The sequence below is a fragment of the Podarcis raffonei genome, chromosome 5 (genome assembly GCF_027172205.1).
Source record: "Podarcis raffonei isolate rPodRaf1 chromosome 5, rPodRaf1.pri, whole genome shotgun sequence".
Lineage (NCBI taxonomy): Eukaryota > Metazoa > Chordata > Lepidosauria > Squamata > Lacertidae > Podarcis > Podarcis raffonei.
Genome location: NC_070606.1, coordinates 98,163,834 through 98,180,427, shown reverse-complemented (window position 1 = coordinate 98,180,427; position 16,594 = coordinate 98,163,834). Strand labels below are relative to the sequence as shown.

At 49.3% G+C, this 16,594-nt stretch overlaps 1 protein-coding gene across 1 annotated transcript; it reads left to right on the top strand.

Annotated features, from left to right (window-relative positions):
• Window positions 1-7,846: 7,846 nt before the first annotated feature.
• C5H2orf72 (chromosome 5 C2orf72 homolog) lies at window positions 7,847-16,212 on the top strand. Its single transcript, XM_053387384.1, has 3 exons — window positions 7,847-8,594; window positions 13,860-13,976; window positions 15,620-16,212. The coding sequence occupies exons 1-3, from the start codon at window positions 7,976-7,978 to the stop codon at window positions 15,709-15,711; spliced, it is 828 nt and encodes a 275-aa protein (XP_053243359.1). The 5' UTR covers window positions 7,847-7,975; the 3' UTR covers window positions 15,712-16,212.
• Window positions 16,213-16,594: the final 382 nt, after the last annotated feature.

Below are 16,594 nucleotides of genomic sequence, written 5' to 3'. Positions count from 1 at the left end.
TGCCAAAGGTTGCCGCACATCTTTGGAATTGAAAGAGTGCACTCTTCATTTGGCTATGTCACCAGCAGAGGGCGCTGATTCAGTTTCCTGCCTTTCCTTTGCTATGTCAGTTACACAGCACTCAAATCTCGGCACCAACCATTGACCTTTAACCTCAGCCTGCACCTAACAGCCCATTTTCATATTATTATTTTGACCCTGGGGTGAAAAGCTGCTGCCATAAACGGACTCGGGCCCTTGGTTCACCGAGCTCAGTATTTCCTCACTGATTGGCAGCGGCACTCAGGATTTCAGGCATTGGCAATTTCTGACCACTTTCCAAAGCCAGCCCCACCTGCGGCTCATTGGCATTAATCTAACACAAGCATTACCAAGGCTTGGATAATGTTCATACTTTGCATTTACTCAGTCCTGTGTGTACAGTGTCATTTCCCGGCTGCAAACGCGTCACTTTCTTCCTTCGGCAATCTCCTTCCTTCACTGAACAGGAAACTAGTAATCCTATACTTTTATCTGCCCGGCTACATTTCCGCTGCTTGGAGGTGTGTACACTGGGAGGGTGCTGAGCCTCAGGGGCTTTTTACTAGACGTGCAGAGCTGCCACTCTTTGGATGTGCTGTAGCTCCAAGTGAAAGGGGAAGGCAGACCTTGCCCTATTGCCCCAGCAAACATCAGCTAAATCCATAAACCACACACAGAGATTGGTACAATATTGTTATCAGCTGCAAGTCCTGAGCTGGTTACTGTGTGGCCTGTGATGCTGCATAAGCAACTGAAGCAGCAGTCTCAGTAATGGCCAGTTTTAAAGCATGATTCACCCTTATTCACACACAAATGGAGCACGTACACACACATCAATTTCCTTTGTTTGGCAGCCAGCTAATTATGCATGACTTTGGAAAGAAAAAATAAATTGTCCTATTATTACATCTACATACCGCATTTAACTCCCAAGTATCTCAAGGTACATGGGGTATATGGTTGTCCCCATTTCATCACAACAACAGCCTTGCAAGGTAGGTTAGGCTGAGAGATGGCGAGCTTCATGGCTGAGTGGAGACTCAAACCCTGCTCTTGCAGGTCCTTCTGCTAGTTGGAGATGACCGGAGGACTGCGGGTTAGCGGAGGGGAGTTGCCTGCAGCATGTAGCTTGGCTTCTTTGCTTGATCTGTGGTCAGATTCCACCTCCTCAGTGTTCTTGGGACTTGGAAGACGTGAATTGTGCAGGCTGGCATGGGAGATCGGAGGAGGGCAGAGCTGCGGGGTTTAGGGAAGCAAGGATGCAACCTGGATATCCTGCCTGCTTCCTTACACCAAACTTTGCCCACCAGATGCCAGTATAGGGCTGGTGAGAATTGTAGCCCAAAACTTCTGGAGTGCACCAGATGCGCTCAAGCTGCTATAAGCCTTAGCAGGCAACAAGAAACGCTTTGCCTTTTGCGATGGTCTCCCGCTCTTTCATCTGGCAAAAAGTGGGAAACATCACCTTGCCAACAAAGGTGCTTATAGTTAAAGCTATGGTTTTCCGGGTAGTGATGTATGGAAGTGAGAGCTGGACCATAAAGAAGGCTGATCGCCGAAGAATTGATGCTTTTGAATTATGGTGCTGGAGGAGACTCTTGAGAGTCCCATGGACTGCAAGAAGATCAAACCTCTATTCTGAAAGAAATCAGCCCTGAGTGCTCACTGGAAGGACAGTTCGTGAAGATGAGACGCCAATACTTTGGCCACCTCATGAGAAGAGAAGACTCCCTGGAAATGACCCTGATGTTGGGAAAGATGGAGGGCACAAGGAGAAGGGGACGGCAGAGGACGAGATGGTAGGACAGTGTTCTCGAAGCTACCAGCATGAGTTTGAGCAAACTGCGGGAGGCAGTGGAAGACAGGAGTGCCTGGCGTGCTCTGGTCCAGGGGGTCACGAAGAGTCTTACACGACTAAACAACAACACTTGCTCAAGGAAGAGGGAGAAAGGAAAGAGACTGGAGGCAAAATGACTGGAAAAGATTTAACTGGATAATAGTATGTGAATATTCTCTGCTTGTTAATTTCCCTGCTCAACAAACGGCCAATTATGAGGAACACTCCATCCACATGTAATGCGCTGTCCTCAAATGGAGGGGGGTTCCCTCATCTTACTAAATATATGTGTGACTTGGGCCTTTCCACACACAGCCTTCTAATTTTTAAGTTGTCGTTTTAATGTGCGGATGCACAGCTCTGTTTTGATGAAGTTATAACTGGCAGGCCTGGGTCCAGGTTAGTCTTGGGTTAAGTTAGTCTTGGTTTGAGGGGCAAAGTCCCGCTGAAAGCGAAACAAACAATAGGTTTGTAAACCAAAGAGCTCTCTGTCCTGTGTAGCTTAGCCCCAAGTCATAAATGACGGAGCAGCTTTAACTCAGAGGCAGTTTTGGAAAAGGCTTTCAAAAGGCTTCTGACCCCCTCTGTGCAATGCTAATACTAACCAGTAAGTCTTAGCACACCACTCTTAACAAAGTTAGCCACTGCTTTTTAAAAATCCTCCCATTAGGGCTGCCGGCAAAATCCTCTCATCGGTAAACCGGAAAAGGAAACTTTGGAACCCATCAAGACCTCCTGTTAATCAATGAAGAAAAGGTAAACATGTTTGATGTGTGCTCTGTTATGCTCACATTTCAAACTTTGAAATCTGAAGGTTAGGGTCATAGGTTGTCAGTGGCAGGAAGCCAAGCTGAGAGTAAACATCACGGAAAAGTTCCTCAACAGCAAATGAGTCCTCCATGCTGGCTACCAAGATGATGCCATTCCAGATGTTTTGGACTCAGTGGCAGAGGAACCCTCTCCGGCACCCGGGGCGGAGCAGCCCATATGGAGTGCGCATGTGCAGTATCCCATACGGACTGTGCATGTGCGGCATCCCATATGGATTGTGCATGTGTGGTATCCTGTACGGACTGCATGTGTGGCATCCCGCACATGCGCACTCCATATGGAATGCTGCACATGCGCACTCCGTATGGGTTGCCGTGCAAGCGGCAGCCCATACGGATGCTGTGCAAGTGGCAGCTCGTACGGAGTGTGCATGCGCGGCAGCGCATACAGTCACTGTGCAAGAGGCAACCTGTACGGACGCCAGTATAAACGGTGTGAGAGAGCAGCAGCCCATATGGACGCCCTCGGCCACTTTACAGCTGGGGGGAGGCAAGGGCCATCTTGTCACACCCCCCCATAAGTGGCACCCGGGGCGGCCTGCCCCCCCTTCCTACGCCCCTGTTTGGACTACAACTCCCATCAGCCACAGCTATCCAGTGATCAAGGTTGATGGTGACTGTAGTCCAAAACCCATGGTGCAGCACACCAGTTCAGGAAGGCAGCATTGAAATTAATGTTGGCATAACAGCATAAATGGCTTCTATAAATGCATCTTATTCTACCGTCCAGGTGAGAAGGGGAAAATATATTAGCCTATCTTGCTCTCCAATGCACATACAAGAATGATTCCTTCTCCACAGTCCTGGTCTCATCTCCTGATTCTGTTCTTACTAAAAACCTTTACTCATTTGCATGCTAATACCCCGTTATTCTGATGCTTTGAAGTTGTTGTTTAGTCGTTTAGTCGTGTCCGACTCTTCGTGCCCCCCTGGACCAGAGCACGCCAGGCACTTCTGTCCTCCACTGCCTCCCGCAGTTTGATCAAACTCATGCTGGTAGCTTCAAGAACACCATCCAACCATCTCATCCTCTGTTGTCCCCTTCTCCTTGTGCCCTCCATCTTTCCCAACATCAGGGTCTTTTCCAGGGAGACTTCTCTTCTCATGAGGTGGCCAAAGTATTGGAGCCTCAGCTTCACGATCTGTCCTTCCAGTGAGCACTCAGAGCTGATTTCCTTAAGAATGGATAGGTTTGATCTTCTTGCAGTCCATGAGACTCTCAAGAGTCTCCTCCAGCACCATAATTCAAAAGCATCCATTCTTCAGCGATCAGCCTTCTTTATGGTCCAGCTCTCACTTCCATACATCACTACTGGGAAAATCATAGCTTTAACTATACAGACCTTTGTTGGCAAGGTGATGTCTCTACTTTTTAAGATGCTGTCTAGGTTTGTCATTGCTTTTCTCCCAAGAAGCAGGCGTCTTTTAATTTCGTGGCTGCTGTCACCATCTGCAGTGATCATGGAGCCCAAGAAAGTAAAATGCTTTGAAGTACTAATGGTTAATCCCTCCAGGCATCAACATTTGTTGATTGACTAGGATTAAAGGCTGGTACACACTTCAGATGTTAGTCAACTTTTCATATGCCAATTGCTGGTGCTCAGAAGTAGATCCACACACATCTCAATCCGCATGGATCTTGATTACATTCTCAAGGTCCGATACACATTCGTTACGCACAAATGAAACACCTCAAACCCATTGCATAAACATTGAGATATGCCAGTTATAACATACAAATTCTAATTAAATCTTAATAGGCTTGTGGTTGGAGCCCATCCAATCCTGTGATTTACTAAGCCTAAACATTTAGCACCATAGATCTATTACAATATCTTTTGTGCTCTTCTGGAAGGAACCTCAGGCCTTTGAAAACTAAAGGAGCGGCAGAGATTTACAACAAAGGAGACATGAAAGGGATTGACCAGGAGGTGTTGCAACTCAGCTGGCTTGAACAAGTGTTCCCGGTTTATGCATATGATCTGCCACTCAGTTACTCCCTGTTTTGTTTCCAGAAGATCCGGGTCCCAGGTTCCACTCAGAGCGGATTACACAATCTGACTCCATCACCTCAACAGCCCATTCCTAGCAGACGGACCACATTTAACCAACCAAACCTGTTCCTGGCCATGGGCGTAGCCTGGGGGGGGGGCATGGGGGCAGCTGCCCCCCATCTAGTAAAACAATAGAAATACCTAACTAACTGCCCAATCACATTGGTTCTGCCCCAATGAAGTCCTGCCCCCCCCCACCAAAAATCCTGCCTACGCCCATTCTCCTGGTCCAGAATTTGAGGAAATACAAGGCCAAGAGTAAAAGGAGTGGCCACTTTTGTCCCCAGGTGAGTTTACAAATTCAATGGGATTTACTCTGAAGTAAATGTGGATTGGATTGCAGAACCTTAATCTCTCAGCCATGTTTCCCCTGTAGAGAAGAGCTCTGAGCAAAAATACTCCTGTGACCCAGACAGGACGGCGGCAAGAGAGTCAGGGTGGATTTGAGGTAAATAATAATAATAATAATAATAATAATAATAATAATAATAATAATAATAATATATTGTTTATACCCCGCCCATCTGGCTGGGTTTCCCCAGCCACTCTGGGTGGCTTCCAACAGAATATTAAAATACAATAACCTATTAAACATTAAAAGCTTCCCTAAACATGAAAGGACGTTCTAAAGGCCATGTTTACAAGGGGATTGTGCCAGATTTTACAGTTTCTGGATGCTACATTTTCTGGATTGCAATGGAGATTCTGGAGCCCCCCAAAGGGTGGTGCTAAATGAAAAAGAGGGGGAAGAGGAGCTAGAGTTTTTTAAGTTGGAAAAAAGGGTGAACTGGGGACGGATGGACACAATCGAGGTGTAAATTTATACATGATGCGGAGAAAGCTTTTCTCCCTCATCATACTAGAACCAGCAGCTAGAAATACAGTCATATCTCATGTTTCATTTGCTTCATGATACGTTTTTTCAGGTTGCGTCCCATGGCGACCCGGAAGTACTGGAAAGGGTTTTGCTGCTCGCGCATGCGCATGCGCAGATGCACAAAATGACATCACACGCATGCACAGAAGTGGCGAATCGCAACCTGCGCGTGTACAGATGCTCTGCGGGTTGTGTTCTGCTCATGTTGGAAACGGGCCTCTGGAATGGATCCCGTTCGCAACCAGAGGTACCACTGTACCATAACTAGACACTGGAAGGGCCTATCAGGAGTGAACATACCAGTAGAAGACTACTGGTACCAAAACGTATGGGAAACCCTACCAGAACAGCTAACCAACTGAAATATACTCAGAGTCGCAAAGTGATTTCATGCTCTTTATTCAGCTCATAGTGGTGAGGAGGAATGAATGAAAGTCCCCTCAAAGTATCGGCTTTATATACATTATTTACACAATGGGCTGCACATGATTGACTAATTCTGGAATTCTACTGTAAGCCAATCAGGTTGTGGATTCACTTCTATCTGGAGCATGATTGGGTGGTTCCTGCCAACCAATCATACTGCTGCATTGTTCTAGGACCAATCAGACTGCTGCATTCTGAATCCTATTGTTCTAGGACCAATCAGACTGCTGCATTCTGAATCCTATTGTTCTAGGACCAATCAGACTGCTGCCTTTTGGATCCTATTCAACTCAGTACATAACACCAACCAACAAACGAGGACGGGGACAGGCTATGGAGGATGCCTTCAGCCCAGTGTGGTTCCCCTTTGTGACATCCGCAGCAGCACAACAGGACAATGAGCTATTCCCTCCAACAGCATAGGAATCAATATGGCACACCTGACCCAACAACCAAGCGCCCCTCCCTCACACAAATAAACCACACCACAATCAACCAAACACAACCAAGCAAGGATGGGAACCCCTTGACCACTCTCAGTATCAATCAAAATAAATAAATACACAAACACAGGGCATACCAATGGTATGCTGACAGAACCCATCCCCTTACACTAAGAATAGGCAATAGAAGGGAGGAAACAGTACAGTCATACCTCGGGTTTGTTGTAAATAAAAATATGCCCTTTTCCCTTATGGGGTATCCAAGAGCCCATTTAGAGTCCTTAATAGGTTCCCTATTGGTAGGAGAAAAGAACAGAGGCCAACCAGAGAATATTGAGAAGCAAAGCAGCTAGTAAGCTTGATCTTTATTGATCTGTTGCAACAGGGTGCTCCCCTCACTCGAGGAAAGGAGGAGGACCCCCAAAAATGCTGTGCAAGGGCTTATAAAGACTTTTGAAATTCCCATCCTCTAGATCCAGACCACCCCCAGAAACATTATGCATTCATCACAGAAGGGGTGTAACCTAAGACCACCTCTCAGATAAGGCGGTCTAAAACAGAACATTTGCATGTTGTTTTCTCCTGTCGCTTTGTTTATTTCCTGTCTGGCAGGTTACTTGATTGGATTTCTTGGGGAGCCTGGGCAGTCTTTTGTAATGATAAGGCTCACACCCTTATTCAAACACAGATTAAGACAGGATTTGTGAAGGAAGAGACAATGGGGAGGCTTTTCCATTTTGACCATGCAGAGAAACATTTGCTCAGTTTAGGAATCAAAATGGTTCCAGGTTGGCTTTCCTGTGCTGATCTATGTACGTGTGGTTATGAACATTGCCATATATCTAAGACCATAAAATTCCTATCACAGGTTGAAGCAGCTTCAGGATAAGTATTTTTGGGTTGCGTGCTGCCGCGACCTGGAAGTAACGGAGCGCGTTACTTCTGGCTTTCACCGCTCGCGCATGCGCAGACGATCAAAATGACGTCACGCGCATGCACAGAAGCAGCGAATCGTTACCCACTCATGTGCAGAAGCGGCGAATCGCTTCTGGATGCGAATAGGGCTCTGGAACGGATCCTGTTCGCATCCAGAGGTACCACTGTATCGCCATCCCTCCACCCTCCCTTCCCCCAACTGGAATGTGTCAGACAAAACTGTCTCCCCCCAAACTTAAACTCTGAAAAAGACTATGAACTGAAAGTGGAGACAATAGAATTCAGGGGTCAGCAAACTTTTTCAGCAGGGGGCCGGTCCACTGTCCCTCAGACCTTGTGGGGGGCCGGACTATATATTTTTTTCAATTCATCAGTTAACATAAATAAAATCCTCAGCAAGCAAAAAAAGGTGAATTCCTCGCGGCTGGCAGCTTCCTCTTTCTCCTCCTCCGAGAGGCGGTTCCAGTGGTGACTCCAGGCGACCCTCCTTCCCGGCCGGGGGCTGAGCTTGCGGGCGGGCGGCGCCTGCTCCTCGGCCGGCCTCTCTCTCCATGGATCCTCCGCCGGCGCCGCCGCATCTGCGCGAGTTCCAGGCGCTGGTGGATCGCGCGGGCGGGCGCGCGCGGCTGCTGCTGGTGGGCGAGGCGCGCGAGGGCGAGCCTGCGCCGCGGGCGCTGCTGGAGACCTTCGCCCGGGACCTCTTCGCCGAGCCGGAGCCCGAGCCGCGCAAGGAGCCGGAGGCGCAGCCCGATCCTCCCGCCGGAGAGGCGCGCAAGGTCCGCGTGCGCCTGGGCGGCCGGGGCTCGGCGGCGCGCTCCTCGTGCGCGCTGCTCTTCGTGCTCTTCGGCCAGGCGTCGCTTGCGCCTCTGCCTCCGTTGCGCGCTCGCCGGGAGCGGCTCCGCCTGCGCGAGATCCTCCGCGACGTGCGCAGCCGGCTGCCCTCGGCGGCGCGCCCCGGGGTGGTGGGCGTGGTGGTGCTGGGCGGCGGCGAGGCCGAGGGCGCCCGGCTGCAGCTCGACGCCTTGCTCCGCCAGGTCTTCCGGAGGAGGCGCCCGGCGGAGCAGGACACCCTGCAAGCCGCCCCCTACAGCCCCGGAGCCGGACAGGGCGCCGCCGAAGCCCGCGCCGCCGCCTGCCGGGTGCTGAGAGCCGCCCTGAAGCTCCGAGCAGGTGAGCGCAGCGGGGCAGCAGGCAGGCATCGCCCCGATTTATTTATTTTTTGCATTTATACCCAGCTCTCTTTTGCCCAGGTAGCTCCACGTGGACGTGCCGGATTGACGCATAAGCTAAACAATAACAATACAGTGATACCTCGGGTTACATACGCTTCAGGTTACAGACGCTTCAAGTTACAGACTCCGCTAACCCAGAAATAGTGCTTCAGGTTGAAAACTTTGCTTCAGGATGAGAACAGAAATCATGCTCCGGCGGCGCGGCGGCAGCAGGAGGCCACATTAGCTAAAGTGGTGCTTCAGGTTAAGAACAGTTTCAGGTTAAGAACGGACCTCCAGAACGAATTAAGTTCTTAACCTGAGTACCACTGTAACAACAACAACAACAATAATAATGTTGTAGTTCTTTAGTTGTGTCCGACTCTTCGTGACCCCCTGGACCAGCGCACGCCAGGCACTCCTGTCTTCCACTGCCTCCCGCAGTTTGGTCAAACGACTCCAAGACTTTGGCCACCTCATGAGAAGAGAAGACTCCCTGGAAAAGACCCTGATGTTGGGAAAGATGGAGGGCCCAAGGAGAAGGGGACGACAGAGGACGAGATGGTGGGACAGTGTTCTCGAAGCTACCAGCATGAGTTTGACCAAACTGGGGGAGGCAGTGGAGGACAGGAGTGCCTGGCATGCTCTGGTCCAGGGGGTCACGAAGAGTCGGACACGGCCAAACAACAACAACAAAAGTAGCTTCCAGAACACTGTCCCACCATCTCGTCCTCCGTCGTCCCCTTCTCCTTGCGCCCTCCATCTTTCCCAACATCAGGGTCTTTTCCAGGGAGTCTTCTCTTCTCCTGAGGTGGCCAAAGTCTTGGAGCCTCAGCTTCAGGATCTGTCCTTCCAGTGAGCACTCAGGGCTGATTTCCTTCAGAATGGATACGTTTGATCTTCTTGCAGTCCGTAGGACTCTCAAGACAATAATAATAACAATAATAATAACAACCACAGCGGGTGGTGCTGTGGGTTAAACCACTGAGCCTAGGACTTGCCGATCAGAAGGTCGGCGGTTTGAATCCCTGCGACGGGGTGAGCTCCCGTTGCTCGGTCCCTGCTCCTGCCAACCTAGCAGTTCGAAAGCACATCAAGGTGCAAGTAGATAAATAGGTACCGCTCCGGCGGGAAGGCAAACGGCGTTTCCGTGTGCTTCTCTGGTTCGCCAGAAGCAGCTTAGTCCTGCTGGCCACATGACCCGGAAGCTGTACGCCGGCTCCCTCGGCCAATAAAGCAAGATGAGCGCCGCAACCCCAGAGTCGGTCACGACTGGACCTAATGGTCACTTTACATTTCCAAAATATAAGATAAAAAACAATTACTTTGATAAAGTACATATTTTGTTATGTGCAAATGGCTTGAGATACCTATTAGGAGCATCAATCACCGTATAGCATATATTCAACACGAAAAACAGTGACAATTTGTCGTTCTCAAATTGCAGCTGGAGGTATAAAGGGCCCCATTACCTTCAGTAGCTTAGGGCCTCATCAAACCTAAATCCGGCCCTGACGGTGGCCCACGTGGTCCCCCCCCATTCATTCCTCACAACAACCCTGCGAGGTCTAGCATAAGAGCATTGGCTTAATCTAGCAGGAATATCCCTTTGGCCCATCAAGTCCAGCATCCTGCTCTCACAGTGGCCAGCCAGCTGCCTGTGGGAAACCGGCTAGCAGGATTCAAACACAGGAGCCGGCTGCTGAGATTTCTAGAAACTGGGATTCAGAAGCGTTGCTGCCTCTTGATTGCAGAGCACAGCCATCAATAGACCTCTCCTTGCTGAATTTGTCTAATCCTCTTTTAAACAGATTGAGGTTGAATCCTGACAAGACAGAAGTTCTGTTCTTGGGGGACATGGGGCGGGCAGGTGTGGAGGACTCCCTGGCCCTGAATGGGGTGACTGTGCCCCTGAAGGACCACGTGTACAGCCTGGGAGGCATTTTGGACTCACAGCTGTCCATGGAGGCGCAGGTCAATTCTGTGTCCAGAGCAGCTGTCTACCAGCTCCATCTGGTACGCAGGATGAGACCCTACCTGCCCGCAGACTGTCTTGCCAGAGTGGTGCATGCTCTGGTTATCTCCCGCTTGGATTACTGCAATGCACTCTACGTGGGGCTACCTTTGAAGGTGACCCGGAAACTGCAGTTAACTGGGAGTGGCCACCGGGACCACATAACACCGGTCCTGAGAGATCTTCATTGGCTCCCAGTACATTTCCGAGCACAATTCAAAGTGTTGGTGCTGACCTTTAAAGCCCTAAACGGCCTCGGCCCCGTATACCTGAAGGACCATCTCCACCCCCATTGTTCTGCCTGGACACTGAGGTCCAGTGCCGAGGGCCTTCTGGTGGTTCCCTCGCTGCGAAAAGTGAGGTTACAGGGAACCAGGCAGAGGGTTCTCAGTAGTGGCACCCGCCCTGTGGAACGCCCTCCCACCAGATGTCAAAGAGAACAACAACTACCAGACTTTTAGAAGACATCTGAAGGCAGCCCTGTTTAGGGAAGCTTTTGATGTTTGATGTATTACTGTATTTTAATATTTTTTGGAAGCCGCCCAGAGTGGCTGGGGAAGCCCAGCCAGATGGGTGGGGTATAAATAATAAATTATTATTATTATTATTATTATTATTATTATTATTATTATTATTATTATTATTAAAGCCATCTTGGTTGGTAGCTCCTCCAGGGGCAGGGAGTTCCATAGATTAATCATGTGTTGCATGAAGAAGGACTTGGCCTTGAGATTCCGCTTCTCAGGGCAGGTTTGCAGTTCCCTTGCTCCGCTAACTGCCTTCCGGCCCCTCCAGCCACATCCTTGGCTGCCAAACTCCTCTAATCCTCCAGGACTGAGACTGCTAATCTCCCAGGCTCTTAAAGGTGACCCTGGGGTCATTCCAGGCCGCCTCAGCTGCAAAGAGGATAGGTATCTTGTTTCTTTCCGCTGGGCCCAAATCCCACGCATCTTTACTCACTTTCCCAGTGAGTTCAGTAGCACTTACTCTGAGAGAAGCAGAAGCATGCACCTGCCTGCCTCTCCCCCCCCCGCCCCCGGTGATGTTTATAGTCTTTTTTAAAATTTTAGTCTTTTTCATTCATTACATACATCTCAAATTCTCAACGTTTACTATATCTTCCTCCCTCCCTCCCTCCCCTCCAAGGCTTCCCTCAACTTCCACTTCTGGTTTATTTCTATTTTCACCCGCTTTGCCATCTTTCAACAGAAAAAGTTATTAATAACATAACATCAAGCCTAAAAACATAAAAATAAAAGTAAATACATCATTGTATTTCACTATCTTCCCACCATTTTCTGATGCTAATAATGTGGATGTTTATTTAAATCCTGCCATCAAGTCTATTGCCTTTCTTTGTTCCTGCAAATATAATATGAATGGTTCCCAGTCTTTTTCAAAGCCTCTGTTGTCTTTTGTCTCTTAATCTGTCTGTCATTTTTGCCAGTTCTGCATAGTTCATCAACTTCTCTTGCCGTTGTTCTTTAGTTGGTATTTAGTCCTCCAATTTTGTGCAATCAACATTCTCGCTGCTGTAGTGGCATACATGAAAACAGTCCTCTTTTCTTTTGGTATGTCTTGACCTAAAATACCTAACAAGAAGACTTCTGGGGTTTTTTACAAAAGTTATTTGCAACATTTTCTTCAATTCATTGTAAATCATTTCCCAGTAGGGTTTTTACCTTTTTACAATGTTTCTAGTCTGGCTTCCCTGCTCCGGGGATTGTACACAGAGATACAGCTGGCAGCCTCTTTTCTGGGCAGGTTTGCTTTGGGCCCCAGAAGAGGGCACCCAAAATGATCCAAGAGGCAGGAGCAGCTCCCCTATGGGGAAAGGTTACAGCATTTAAGGAGGATGTTGACAAGCTGGAAGGTGTGCAGACCAAGATGATGAAGGGCCTGGAAACCAAGCCTGATGAGGAACGGTTGAAGGAGCTGGGTATGTTTAGCCTGGGAAATAGGAGACAAAGAGGAGATATGATAGCCATCTCCAAATATCTAAAGGGCTGTCACATGGAGGAGGGAGGAAGCTTGTTTTCTCCTGCTCTGGCGGGTAGGACTCGAACCCGTGGCTTCGAGTCACAAGAAAGGAGATTCCGACTAAACACCAGGAAAAACATTGTGACGGTGAGAGCTGTTTCAAAGTGGAATGGACGTTGTGGACTCTCCTTCCTTGGAGGTTTTTAAGCAGAGGTTCGATCTGTCAGGGATGCTTTAGCTGAGATTCCTGCAGTGCAGGGGGTTGGACTAGATGACCCCGAGGGGTCCCTTCCAACTCTACAATTATATGATTCTATGATTTGGGGCTGTGGAGAGATAGCCACCAGCCTGGATGGCTTTAAAGGATTAGGCAACAGGACTTTTTGCAGGGAGGGAGCCAAAGTTGTTGAGCTTCTTCTAGGGGGTCCCCCAAAAATTTTGAGCTTTTTTTTTTAGGAGATGCACCTAGGTAGTTCAGCTCCCCCCCCAAACAACTACTCCCATGAATCTATGCAGCTACAATGGCTGTGTTCTCCCTCTGCTGTTGGAGGCGCTGTCCCTGGAATCACAAATGGCCTGAGTGCTCATGCATAATAATAATATAATAATAATAATAATGTTTTATTATTTATACCCCGCCCATCTGGCTGGGTTTCCCCAGCCACTCTGGGTGGCTTCCAACCGAATATTAAAAACAATACAGCATCAGACATTAAAAACTTCCCTAAACAGGGCCACCTTCAGATGTCTTTTAATGTCAGGTCGTTGTTTATTTCCTTGACATCTGCTGGGAGGGCGTTCTACAGGGCGGGCGCCACCACCGAGAAGGCCTTCTGCCTGGTTCCCTGTAACCTCACTTCTCGCAGTGAGGGAACCGCCAGAAGGCCCTCAGCGCTGGATCTCAGTGTCCGGGCAGAACGAAGGGGGTGGAGATGCTCCTTCAGGGATACAGGACCGAGGCCGTTTAGGACCTTAAAGGAAAGCACTCAGTTCCTGCTTTCACCTGCCCCAGGGGCATCTGACCGGCAGCTCTGAGAGCAGGATGAGCCACTCTCTTCATCCCCCAGGACTCTTCTTGCGCTTCAGGACACCTTAACTGCCCCTGGGGGTTCTGGAGTGTTACTCCAGATTTGGCAAAGCAGATCTTCCTGAGCCAGATTATCCCATCTGCCGGGAGGTTTGCGCTTTGTACATCTGGCCTGACCTCTTGCTCTCTTCTTCATTCCAAAGACGGGGTGGAAGCCAAGAAGCAGAGGATCCCTGCCTTCCTGCAGTGCATCCCTTGGGCTCGGAGGAGTCGGCGGAAGGAAGGGCGTTCGGACGCAGCACCCAGCAGCTCCAGCGAAGGTCAGGTCTGCTTGAGGGCTCTGTGGTGCAGTAAAGGAGGCAGCTCTTGGGATCCGACGGCTGATCCGTCGCAACTTTTGTTACACGGGTGTCATCCCATGTGGAGTCCAGAATTAGATTCCTGATTTTGGTTTGAAACCCTGTGGCGCTGTGGGTTAAACCACAGAGCCTAGGGCTTGCCGATCAGAAGTTCGGCGGTTCGAATCCCTGCGACGGGGTGAGCTCCCGCTGCTCGGTCCCTGCTCCTGCCAACCTAGCAGTTCGAAAGCACGTCAAAGTGCAAGTAGATAAATAGGTACCGCTCCGGTGGGAAGGTAAACTTCGTTTCCATGCGCCGCTCTGGTTCACCAGAAGCGAATTAGTCATGTTGGCCACATGACCCGGAAGCTGTACACCGGCTCCCTCGGCCAATAAAGCGAGATGAGCGCTGCAACCCCAGAGTCAGTCACAGCTAGACCTAATGGTCAGGGGTCCCTTTACTTTACATTTCCAAAATATAAGATAAAAAACAATTACTTTGATAAAGTACATATTTTGTTATGTGCAAATGGCTTGAGATACCTATTAGGTATCTAATGACCTAATGACCGTATAGCATATATTTAACAAAAAAAACAGTGACAATTGTTGTTCTCAAAGGGCAACTTGAGGTATAAAGGGCCCCGTTACCATCAGTAGCTTAGGGCCTCATCAAACCTAAATCTGGCCCTGACGGTGGCCCCAGAGTCGGTCACGACTGGACCTAATGGTCAGGGGTCCCTTTACCTTTACTAAAGTTCCTAGCCCCCATGGTGTCTGGGACTGTGTGCCAATTTAGGTGCTGCTGCTGAGGTTTAAGAAAGATATCTGCAAACAGGAATGTGTACAGAGAGTTTTTTTGGGGGGGAGAGAGTTTGCCAGCAGGGCCGTCTTAAGCATATCCGGTTCTGTGGTGCAAAGATTCCTCCGGCGCCCCCTTGGCAACTCCAAAACAAGGGAGGGGGTGGTAGAAAATGTCCTCTGCCTTCCCCACTGCCCCGATCCCTGGTGTGGCGGCAGCAATCAAGCAGGAAAATGTGCTGGCGGACATGCTCTCCGGTGTCGGGGCGCCCAAGAAGGCAGCCCAGGAAGGCTGTGTGCTGCCTTTTGCCAGGAAGCAGGAGGAGGACAATGACCTCTGCAGGAATCGCTCTCCTCCTGCGGAGGCTTGGGAAGGAAGCTGCATGCCCACCAGCCATATAGTTGGCGGGGCGCAGCTGGTGGGCGTGCAGGGAAAGGGGAGGCTGCCATCAAAGCCGCGCAGCTCCCCCAGTCGCTAGGGTGCCCCTGAGAGGCCAGCGCCCTGGCGCAATGCACCACTAAGCCCTATGGGAAAGACGGCTCTGCTTGCCAGAAAAATTTAGGGGATGCATGGAGGGAGGACATTCTGCTGATGAAACCGTGCAATTCTGCGTCTTGCTACTTTCTGCGTTCAATTACCCTTCAAGGTCAAGAGTGCAGATAACTGCAACCTACATTTGTCAAATAGCCTAAAATATTTTCAGCGCCACGTTAAAATGCTCCCCCTTTCAGTTCCTTGGCTTCATTTTGACTGGAAACCATGATGGTCTTCAGTTTGTAACTGAGACGCTCTAAATTGGTTTTCCTCCCCCCCCCCAACGTAGATGCCCTGCAAGACCCAGAAGAAGGTGTATCTTTGACCAACATGGAGCCCAACGGGAACTGTGAAGAGGCCTGTGGAGTCGCGGCCACTTAAGAAGTCCGGGAGGAACCTTCTCTTTGCTGCTATATCGGACTGAAGGAGCTGCCCTTTATTTGCCTTGTAGGAAAAGCATCAAGGGCTGATTTTTTTTGGGGGGGGGAAGCATCTGTTGGCTCTTTTAAAGGAGCTACTTCGCCTTTGTTTGATCCCAAGAAACTTCGTAGCAGAAGCCCAGAAGCAGCTCTGCTTAATCTCAGCCAAGTGAAGATGGGGACCTCTTCAGCCTCAAGAATTACATGGGAACTACATCAAATCCTTGAGGTTCCCACTCAAAAGGCTGTGTCATTTTCACGCAAAGTGGCGGGCATTGTCCTCTAGTCAGTGAGCATATTGCCATTACTAACAGTGGCTTCTCATTTTTGGGGTAATTGTTTTAATTGCCTTATTTGGGAAATAACTACCTTCAAATGTGAAATGTCTGGTGAGGAAGTATTTATGGCCTGAATTTATTGTGCTTGGGAGGAAAAAGAGGAACGATTCTGGTGCTGCTTTTTTTAAAACTGTGCTTGCCATCGCAAAGAGGATCTGACCAGATTCTAAGTGGAGTATGTAGAAATCTGGGCAGCTGTTGCTTGCCTCTTCTCTGTGGTTGTGATAACAGTTGTATTGTATTCTGGATCTAGTACGGTTAGAGTCCAAAGTACATTTGCAGTAAACGGAGCCCAACGTATATATTTTGCATCTACTCTCATCCTGGGAGAGCATTCCTAGAAGGGTTCCTTTTGCAATCTGTCCTCCTGTCCTGCAATTGTCCTACAATTCTCCCAAGCCAGGGTGTTCTAGGGACTGGCCTGCAGGAGCAGGAAACAGTAGTAGAGCTTAGCCAAAAAAGCCCCCCAATATTCACAAGAATGTGATGGAGCCCCCAAAACCTGTC